At 39.6% G+C, this 11,112-nt stretch overlaps 1 protein-coding gene and 1 long non-coding RNA gene across 2 annotated transcripts in view; one reads left to right on the top strand and one right to left on the bottom strand.

The window, feature by feature from the left end:
* LOC129045912 (uncharacterized) overlaps nt 1–7,498 on the top strand; it is a 144,239-nt gene extending 136,741 nt beyond the window's left edge. Inside the window, exon 5 of the long non-coding RNA XR_010412583.1 lies at nt 7,125–7,498. This is a non-coding gene — a long non-coding RNA (uncharacterized LOC129045912). The remainder of the gene's footprint in view (nt 1–7,124) is intronic.
* The window catches only part of NHLRC2 (NHL repeat containing 2), a 39,082-nt gene that overhangs the window by 7,659 nt on the left and 20,311 nt on the right, over nt 1–11,112 (bottom strand). Inside the window, exons 4-8 of the mRNA XM_064595291.1 lie at nt 9,134–9,233; nt 6,216–6,447; nt 5,523–5,645; nt 4,185–4,391; nt 2,811–3,030 (exon numbers count right to left, since the gene is read on the bottom strand). Of these exons, the coding sequence (XP_064451361.1) occupies nt 2,811–3,030; nt 4,185–4,391; nt 5,523–5,645; nt 6,216–6,447; nt 9,134–9,233 (882 nt within the window). The remainder of the gene's footprint in view (nt 1–2,810; nt 3,031–4,184; nt 4,392–5,522; nt 5,646–6,215; nt 6,448–9,133; nt 9,234–11,112) is intronic.

Here is an 11,112-nt window from a genome sequence, read left to right as displayed (position 1 = left end):
TCATTTTTATCAGATAAAGTGTTTAGGAATGCCAATGACAACTACAGAATAACCTAGGGTATACAAATTATGTACAACTCTGCAGTCACTTTCAAAGTCAAGATAATGATGAATTATTAAATATCCAAAGGTAAAAACCAAACAATACATTTTCAGAGACAAGTAACACTGCATATATTATTCAGATCGGCTCAACAATGTAAATACTAAGATTTTGTCTGCCTCATTTTAATACATAACTCTTCTTAGATTTAAATATGTAGATTATAACATAAGTGTAATAAACCATTAAAAATCTTTAAGCTTCTAGTATCAGAATTTTAAAAATGTCTTTATTCATGCAGTGCCTCCTCTCAGAAGGGACATCTGTGTCATACTGAGGAAGGACATGTTTACACGGATATTCAGCTTAAAGGGGGGTTAGAAATCAAGAGCCAGCATCTGGAAAACACAGGACATACTTTCCTGCCATCTTAAAGAGAAGACGTGGAGCACAGTCTCATGACTTCTCAGTGACTTTGGTCATCTGTACAAAACCTACTGAGTGGTAATGAAATTCTATATCTACTTTTTGGCTTTCTTCTTTCTTTTCACCTCAGGATGAGTCAACGGACTTGGAGCACCCGCTTCTATTAGGCCTCTCCATCTCCCTTTCAGTATATTGCTTCTAGTTCTCTGTTGATTCAAAACTCAAATTTGAGAAAAATATGTCAAGTCAGAGTAAGGAGAAAGTGAAAGGTGAAAATCTAAAATTCTTTGGCCTTCTTTGCTTCTGTATTGGGGAATATGTTTTATTTCATGTTTGGCTTTGCTAGATAACAGATTAGTGGGAGACTTACATTTTAAATCAAAACAGGAAAACAATTGTGCTATTTTAATGTCCAAATCTAGAAATGAACACAAAGCCTTTTTAGGTATTTTTCAGATATATCACATGTGAGATTTGTGAAGTTATAATATGCCAGTGGTGCTTTTACAACTGCCTTTTTGGAGGGGGTACTTCAAATCTTCACATGTGCTGACAACTTTGATTATATAGACCGGGGCGCCTGGGTGGCTCAGTCGTTAAGCGTCTGCCTTCGGCTCGGGTCATGATCCCAGGGTCCTGGGATCGAGCCCCGCATCGGGCTCCCTGCTCTGCGGGGAAGCCTGCTTCTCCCTCTCCCACTCCCCCTGCTTGTGTTCCCTCTCTCGCTGTGTCTCTCTCTGTCAAATAAATAAATAAAATCGTAAAACATCTATTTTTAACTAAATTTTGGTCTATATAATTTTTTTTTAAAGTTCTTCGAATAATTGGCCAAGAAGAAAAACTTTCCTTTAATCGTGGATGTAACAAATGTACCCTATAAAATAATTTTCAAAAACCTTAAATTATTAGGACTCTTGTCTGAAAGCTTATTTGCCCATGTACAATAAAAATGGAACCACTATTTTGGACAAGTGCTTTTTCTCTACGGACTACTTCACCTTAACACTTACCTGTATTTTGTATTCCAGTGGCTCATTATTAATCTCTGTGTTGGACCAAACAGACTCGAACATGTTAATTTGTCAATACTGCATTTTAAAAATCAATCCACTGCTCTTTCTTTAGTTACAACAGAGAGATGAAATTAACAGTGATCGCCAATCGATGCAGTCCTTGCAGACTAAGAGACACAGCACAACAGTTCAGCCGACAGTCGAGGACTGAGGACTGGCCAGGGTTTGAGTACTCTCCTGTCCACAGAACTGGCTCCGAACGTCTTCCTCCTCCTCACCTGCAGAGCTCAGCCCTCGCCCTGCTGGTGGGCGGGGGTGGTTTCAGTCACCCCAGGGCCAGCCTCCCCAACTCTGACCCAGCCGTTCCTCCTGGCTACACGACCAAGATCTCTGGGTTCCCTTGGTGTGGCTGCCCAGCGGGTAGCTGCAGGATAGCAGCGGCTGCCCTGAGAAAGTAGCAAGGTAGGAAGGCATAGAGCCTGGGACTGGGGAAGGCACAGAAGTGTGTGAGAGGGTAGGAGGGGGGAGGCGGGAGGAAATGGAAGACTGAGAACATGCGAAAGAGCGTGGGAGACCAGGACGGAGGAAGGTCATTAGAGACAAGAAGTCAGCCCTTAGTTCTGGACCGCTAATATTTTACTTCACAGTTGATTAGAGGGGCTGGAAAGCACTGCTATCAGGCAAGCGGCAGGCTGATTCCTTCTTATACATTAATCAAGAGCACACAGCGCTTCAAATACACATTCAAATCTTTACACAATTTACAGTCGCTGAATACTTGAGAATAGACTTGAACAGGAAGTGCTCTTAGCTTAAATGACTACAAATTAGTAAGGACAAAGGCTCTGTCTGCATTCTGATCACAGTGATTCATTTGTATTCAATTACATATCCTCCAACAATGTTTTGTTCTTCTACTTGGATGGCATGCTTTTAAGATACTGTTTTGGCTTCCATTTTCTTATAGCAAGCAAGTAATGGGGCTCAGGTTCTACCTCTGGCATCTCTAAAGAAGAAAATGCAGCTTCAGGCTTAAGTGGTAAATCAAGTCCTTTTGAAATAAAATGAACAGCAACTGAAAGTTCTAAAGCACTTGATAGATGCAGATCTGGAAAAGTAAAAGATAGTAGTAACACCACCAAAAAACTGAATAGGAAAAAGCCTAAATCAAGTTACTTCAGTTAAAAGAGTACGTTTAAAAAATAAAAAAAGGGGAAAATCAATTTCCTTCTTTAGAATGGACTCTGAGATTTAGAGCACTGTATTACTGGAAGGTAGACTGGTAAATACAATTTCATACTGGAACATTTGCAAGATTATTCTCGTACCTTCAGCTGTTAGAAACCAACAACTGGGTACCCCTTCGGTCAGCTCTGCTCCTGATGGGAGGTCTAATCTTAGTCTGAACTGGAGAGTCTGGCCTGGTGATGCAGCCACTGGAGAAAGTCTAATGTTTGGAGCAGATTTAGGCAGTTTGGGCAATGTCCTCTGTTTCTCGACCAGGAATGGGCCATCTACCACAGCATTGTCAGGTCTGAAGACTGGGAGCTAGGAAGTAAGAAAATCTGTTAATTAAAACACAAGTACTTCATAGTAATTGTAAAGAGCTTATTTTTGAACCTCAGTAGAAAAATGAGGTTCTATGTCAATAAAACTTAATTGCCATTCTAGTCTGAGTTAGGAATGTGCTTACTTAGACGTCCTTATAATTATTTTATAGGTTCAGAAACATATTTCATCCTGGCAAAAAGATTACCAATACAAATGAAACAGAACTAAGTTCATTATCCAGGATGTTTATAGATGGTAGGAAATTAAAGTAAAACTTAATTTAAATGTAGGGGGTATTTTTCACTGCCAACTATAAGATGATCTATGTCAAGAGAAATGACAGTTATGATGGCAGTATTTTTATTTTAAAATATATCTTGGGGGTGCCTGGGTGGCTCGGTTGGTTAAGTGTCTGCCTTCAGCTCAGGTCATGATCCCGCAGTCCTGGGATCCAGCCCCATGTCGGGCTCCCTGCTGAGCAGGGAGCCTGCTTCTCCCTCTGCCTGCCGCTCCCCCTGTTTGTGCTCTCCCTCTCTCTCTCTCTCAAATAAAATCTTTTAAAAAAAATTATGTATCTTGGGAATTCCTAGAATTTTAGGAAAAAAGCTCTTGCTTTTTTTTTTTCCCAGCCAAATGTGATAATATCAAGAGATAGCTTGAACATTTTTGGAAACTATATCCTTATCTTTAAAAATTGATTAGAACTCATTTAAGTTTCTTCCAATCTTATTTTCAATGTGTTGAGAAATGTGGCTCCTAGTTTCCTTTGGGAGGTTACCTGGTAAGAGATTAATGTGTTATCTTTGTTTCCCATGGTGAATCCAAGAATCCTTAAAAAAAACAAAACACCTGGACAACCCAACCCATGTAGTATGTATGCGCAATGTGTGTATGTCTATACACATACTTTTTTTTTTGACATTTAAACACAGATGAAAGTTCAAATTCTCTCCAACTTCCAGTATCTTAAACACTCTCGTCACAAATGGAATTTTTAACAAGAACAGGGCATTCTGGAAGGAGCATTCACTACTCTACCTACATGTTTTATGTCCAACACTGGAGATGATTTAACCAAAAGCGCCTCTTTCTGTGCTGTGAGGACTTTAGTATCATTCTTAAAATAATACTCTTACACTTTGATTGCTTACCACAGAAATTGTTTTTGTTTCTAAATCCATCACTTTAATCTGATGATTATTGGTGTCTGCTACATATAACTGGCCATTCTCCCCAATACACAAGCCGCCTGGTTCATTAAAAGTTGACTCGGTAAAGCTGGAAGTGATAATGTTACTTGCGTCTCCGGTTCCTGCTAATGTTGAACAGTTTTTTGTTTTTGGATCCACAACTTTAATCTAAAAAGAAAGAATAATGCAGTATATAGCTGAAGGTCAAGCTCTTGTTCATAGTATAGGAAAGTGTAGTGAAAAGCAAACCAGAGAACTTGACTGCCATTAGCATTCTTACTAAATCTCAGAAAAAGAATAGGCATTTCCAGCGCACCTGAGTGGCTCAGTCAGTTAAGGGTCTGACTCTTGATTTCGGATCAGGTAGTGACCTCAGGGCTGTGAGATCGCGCCCTGCATCAGGCTCCGTGCCCAGCTTGGGATTTTCTGCCTCTCCCTCTCCCTTTGTTCCTCCCCCCACTCATGAGGGTGCTCTCTCTAATAAACAAATCAATCTTTAAAAAAAAAAATGCATTTCCATATTTGCTTGAAAAGCCAAACATTCAAATTACAGTCTCAGGGGAGACACTCCATTCTGAGAGCTAAAAATTACATAAAACACCCGATTACATCTTATCTTCCAGCAGCAATCTTTGATGAAATTATTTCTGGAATAAAAAAAAAATTTTTAAATGTTATTCTTTTTCCTCACAATGAGACCCATTTGAACTTTCTTCTTTTTCACGAGCATCTAACATTGGCTGAGAATTGGCCGCTTCTGTTAAACCTAATGATTTCCAATTGTGCCTCAATTATGTTAATTTATGGTGTCATCACAAGGTATTAACATTTTCCACTAGTTTTTATAGAAAAGAAAAATGCAATAAAAATGGCAACAATCGAATAATCCGTGCAATAGAGACAAAAATGGAAATGCTGCTGAAAATGGAATTATTTGCTAGCAGGCACTGCAACCATGCAACAGCTCGAAAACGTTCCTTTGTTAGTTGACATATTAATTTCCCCGACACCTGCCGCCTTATTTACCCTGTTACTAGGCAGCTTTGATGGATCGCAATTCATGATTTTTTGCTGTAGTCATGGGGAACTGATTTAGTCCCTTCTCCAGCTCTGAGTGCCATCATATCCTCTTTGCAAAGAAAGGACTAAGAAAAGAACAGCAAAGGCCTGTACACAGTTGTCAAAGACTGTTACTCCTCTCTATTTTAAAGTGGCAGTTGGAGGAGGCTCACAGAGCTTTCAGCTTTTTACATGCCACAGATGAAAAGCAGGATAATCTAGAATTCTGTTAAGACTCACCTTGTGATTATAAGAGTCTGCCACATAAAGTAGATTCCTTTTCTTGTCCCAAGTTACTCCAAGTGGGTGCTGAAGCTTGGCACTGATTCCTTCTCCATCAACATCACCAAAAGCAAATAAATTCTTTTTTTTTTTTTTAAGAAAGAAACAGCATGTATTAAAATTCTTCCAGTGCTACAGCATAGGGTATAAAGTAAAAAGAAGACTCTATATGCTACTTAAGTTAAAGGGGAAATGGGTCTGATTTCATATAAATAGACCTGGGTATTCAATTCAGACAAGAAAACAAATGACAGAATTTTGAACCTGTGTTAATTTGTGGCACTTGGTACTTTTATGCACAGTGATCACACATCTGGTCAGGAACAGGTCAAGTCTACTAATCTGGTGCTCTTTCCACCCTCCTGCCAAGTATCTAATTTACATTTTCCTCTTTCCTCTGTAATCAACATTTGATCCTTCCATTCTTCCTGAAGCCTCGACATTTGTGTAATCAGGTAGAGTCAATTGACTTTTCTTAGATGGTTTTGTCACTTGCCTTTCTTTATATTTGCATTTCCTTTGGCCTTCCACTTTAATTTATGGATAGGCCAAGAACTCGCTCTCCTGAAATTTAATAACTTCACAATTCGAAACATGCAAGCGGGGTTAAGGGTCTGGGCATAGCATGCAAAAGCGATCTTCACGCATTACCATGGGATCTCTTTCTCCTCCCACGAGGTGCTTCACTGCTCCGTCTTTCAGCGAGACAGTTCTCACCGTGCTGCTCTCACTGTCTGCGACAAACAGGCAGCTCCAGGGATCTTCGGGGGCCAGAGAGAGACCTGAAGGCTGGGCAAAGCCTGCCTTGTGAGGATATGCATTATTTCGGTTCTCTTCATTTCCGCTTCCAGCAAAACGAAGGCAGGTTCCTTTTTTCAGCTCACTAAAAAAACCCAAGTTCATAGGTGGAATCGACATCGTTATGTTGTGTCCAATTTAGTCATCAAATGAATGTAAGTAATGAAATCGGTGGTGATAAACACTGTTAAAAAAACAGACCCATGATCTTTGCCTCAAGTGTGCAAGTCAGCTTTACTTTCCCTGTAGTGCTTCTAAATCATTAACTTACTCACTGTGCAGGGACCTTTTTTTTTTTGACATACACAAAATTGAAACTATTCTCAATGATATTATTGACTGGATAGTTGTGTGTGGTTTTTTTTTTTTTTTTTCCTACAAATGGCCAGACATAGGTACATCTGGATCCCAGCTTAACTTTTTTTTTTATAAGTTTTTTTTTTTTTTTTTTTTTTTTTTGCGAGAGAGAGAATGAGAGAGAGCATGAGAGGGAGGAGGGTCAGAGGGAGAAGCAGACTCCCCGCCGAGCAGGGAGCCTGATGTGGGACTCGATCCAGGGACTCCAGGATCACGACCTGAGCCGAAGGCAGTCGCTCAACCAACTGAGCCACCCAGGCACCCCCAGCTTAACTTCTTACAGGACAATTATGCTGCTTTAATCAACTGTAAAATCAATTTCTTATATACAATAGAGAAATTTCTATTTAAAAGACTTTGCAATGATTCTTTTTGTAATAGAAAGCTTTACACTTTGACTTCTAGGTTTATGCTGGAGGAACTGGAAGGAAGACACGGTGGTATGCTGCGTCGAGGGAGGGGAGGAAGCTGACTCAGGATGCAAAGACATGTACATCATCTCCAGATATGGCCCAGCAGGCAGAAGTCTAAGATGACCACCAATCACTTATTCACTGATATGTTCCCAATGGGGGATAGAGGCAAAGGGATACAGAATGTATAAAATACAGCCACTTATTCAAGAAACTTAAAGAAAAATGTAGTCAGAGAAATACATGTGATAACTAATATGCCAAACAAATAAATTAAAAAGTAATTAATATGAATCTTAATTTCAAATAGGAGTTTCCTTAATTAAATAAAAGAAAGAGTGGGGAGAAAAGGACCTTCTAAAACATTAGCAATCTTTACCACTGGAAGATCAGTAAAAAAGATCAAGCATCCTTAAAATTATGATACAGGTCCATGTGATCCGACTGGACATTTTCCTATTATGAACGAGAGTGAGAAAACTCTACTTATTTGGAAATTTAGCCCACTCTTGACCATATGGGTCGAAAACAGCCATCTAGAACAGTGCATTCTGGCCATCTCTGTTACTTCTACTGTTTATAATTATGCCTTGCGTTAATGTTTCTGGTCACCACGCTGTTCAGGCTACTATCTTCTCTTGCCTGGAGATGACCACAGTCCCCTCACTGCTATCTCTGTGTCTAGTTTTCTCCCAGTCCAAATGCTGCCAGTGTTCTTTCAAAAACACAGATCAAATCATGTCACTAGCCAGCTCAAAACTTTCCATAAAGGCATGCAGAATAATGTTCACATTTCTTCAAAGGACACAGAAGGCGCTTCACAATCTGGCTTTCACTCACATCACTGGTGTCATTTCTTGCCTGGAAAACCTCCACTCTCCCTAACTCCTGCTCCTCTATCAGGTTTTAATTTAGCAGCTTCTTCCAGGAAGCCTTCCTTGATACCTCATATTTTATTGATATTGGGTATTCCTCTTATTTACGTAAGGGACAATTTTACTTTAAGGGACAGTCTAGGAGGAAATAGTTATGGAAACCAGCAAATGCAACCAGAAACAGGGTCAGGGGAGAGAAGAAAAAAGAGGGATGGAGGGAGGAGGAGGGGAAGAGAGAAGGAACTTTTCAGTGCAGTAATGTAACTACACAGGGAGTGTAGTGAGGTCACAGAGAAGAGTATGGTCAGTTCTACCTGGAGTGTGAGGGAGAAGAGATAAGGCTCTACAGAAAGGATATAAGAAACTGCAGAGACACTACTTTTTCATCTTTATATCCCCAACAGTGGTAGCGAAACTCCTACATTTACTGTATAAGCCAGGCACCAGGCTGAACTCTTCATACCTATTATTAATTTTCAAAACAAGCCTATGAAGTTAAGATATAAAGAGACCGAAGCACAAAGTTAAATTGGCTCTCCTAAGCTCCCAGACATAGTAAGGGGCAGAGCCAGGATTCGATCTCAGGCAGGACTACAAAACCTGAGCCATCAAGCACTCTGCCACATAGTACTCAAACGTTTGTAATCCTGAGCAGGGATGTGTGAACTGCATGTTAAGAGAGCGGCCACCAAACATTTCCAGTTCTCTCTCTGGAGGCTCGAGAGGACTGATCTTCCCACGCTCCCGGAAGTTAGCAATGGTGGTCATGAGACTTACTTGGGCTGATGAAATTTAAGTGATGTGTGTCACTTCTGAGTAGAAGCTTTAAGAGCCACTGAGCGACTCACCACCTCTCTCTCTGCCAGGATGACTGGCAAAGCTCCAGATGAAGCAGGTGGCTGCTTCATCAGCCTGGTCAACAGCCTGGCAGAGGAGCGCTCCCCAGTGAACCTATGTGAGTGGGCAAGAAACAACCTCGTCTTACGCTCCTGAGAATCCGGTTGTTTGTTACGGTGCTGTAGCCCAGCACATCCCAACCAGCACAGAGGCGTTGCAAGAACAGAGACTTGAGGAGAGGGAATTCTGTGAACTCATAGTTTACCCAAAGAGAGATACTGTCACTTACTTTTTCTTTGGTAGTCTGCCACAGTCCAGCAGCAGTGCCCATATCTGATGAGTCCCCGCCATGGCTATCCACAGAATGTCATCTGTTTGGACCTCTGAACCTTTATAAAAATAAGCAGTAATTAATACATACGTGTCTTGTTAATACAAACACTCCATGTGTTTCAGAAATTTAAAGATGACAGCAGCATGTTTATAAATCATCTGAAGAAGAAAAAAGTATTTACAGTTTTAAGTTGCCTTTGAAATTTTTCCATTTTCCTTGTGAAAGGTTTATTTCTTTAGATTTATAAATTTACCTGTAAATTCACAGAAATCCAAAGTATTCTTAATAGCAGGATGTCCCTCTGCATCTCTGGGCACAACACTTTTAAATATTTGATTTCTTATTTGATAAAATGAGTTGACATATACTCTCCAAAGAAACTCTGCCAAATACCTAGCACTAACCACTGAAATCATATGCTTTAATAACAGGTTCTTTGAACAATTTCTCATGAAAAAACTATCTTTTAATAGTGTAAGAAATAGGTATTTCCACTGGGGCGCCTAGCTGGCTCAGTCGGTAGAGCATGTGACTCTTGGTCTCGGAGTCATGAGTTTGAGACCCACGTTGGGCATGGAGCCTACTTAAAAGTAAAATAAAGTATTTTTAAAAAATGTATTTTCACCACAGGATTAGCTAGACTTGGATACACATCACAGTTGCTATTTAAAAATCCATTGTATTAATTGGCTATGAGGCTTTTTCCAAAAAATATAGTTGATATGCAAAAAAGCTATGACAACAATATATTACAATATAGACTACAATATATTACAATTGTTTACTAAAACTTGTAATTTTCTACTTTCTTAGACTGATGTTACAACTTACTACAATGTGACAAGGCTCTCTTTCTCAAATTAATTCTACTGTTAAAATACTTAATTTAGGGGTGCCTGGCTGGCTCAGTCAGTGGAGGATGTGACTCTTGATCTCAGTCGTGAGTTCGAGCCCCACACTGGGTGTGGGGCCTAAAAAAATATATCTATCTTAAACTGTATCCTGAGGTGACTTTTATATGTAGTTGAGAATTTTTAACTAAAATAATTTGGTCAGATATTCCTTATGCTAAAAGAAGTATCTTGGTGAGGCCATTTTATTTGTATTTTCTTTAACTTCAAGGAGTGTGTGTCCAGAAGGAACCTGTTTTCCTTCACTTGTATTACCTTCAAGTGTCTTTCAATTTAATGACAACAAAAATAATATTGATGGTTCTCAATAAATTATGGTGGCTATGTGCCAAGCACTTTATAGAGATTATCACTTACATTTTCTCAAATGCCCCAAGAGACAGGTAGTGTTATTTGGCCCTTTTTACAGATGAAGGAACTGAGGCCTTAGAGAGGGGAGGTAATTTGCTAGGATCCCAGTGCTAGTAAATGAACTGGAATCTGACACGAGGCAGTCCGACAGAAAAATCTATATCACATGTTGCCTCTTTTTCTGTGTTCTTAATTGCTATCCTATGAAATCTAAAGGAAAGCATTTCAATTTAATTTTCTATAGTCAAATATTTTTATGAACAAAAATTACATTAAAAGTGACAAGGGCATCCATTTGTTCTGGGGACTCAGTCTCTGCTTAATCACCTTTAGAGTAGATCAAAAGCTTTTCATAATTATTTTATTTTGCTTCTGCCATGTGAGGACAAAGTACAAAGGTGACCATCCATAAGCCAGAAGAGAGCTCTCACCGGAAACCAATCATGCTGGCACCTTGAACTTGGACTTCTAGCCTTCAGAACTGTGAGAAAATAAGTTTCTGTTGTTTAAGCCACCCCATCTGTGATATTTTGTTATGGCAGCCCAAGGTGACTAAGACATTCTCCCTGAGAATAGAAATGAGACAAGGATATCTGCTAGTCAGCACTTTCATTTAACATCAGTTGAAGGCCCTAATTTGTGCAACAAGAAGCAAAAATCATAAAGATTAGA

This window comes from Mirounga angustirostris, unplaced genomic scaffold, assembly GCF_029215605.1.
Source record: "Mirounga angustirostris isolate CCGP_5_RB_7025 unplaced genomic scaffold, mMirAng1.0.hap1 SCAF_6, whole genome shotgun sequence".
Lineage (NCBI taxonomy): Eukaryota > Metazoa > Chordata > Mammalia > Carnivora > Phocidae > Mirounga > Mirounga angustirostris.
This window is presented reverse-complemented; position numbering and strand designations above follow the sequence as displayed.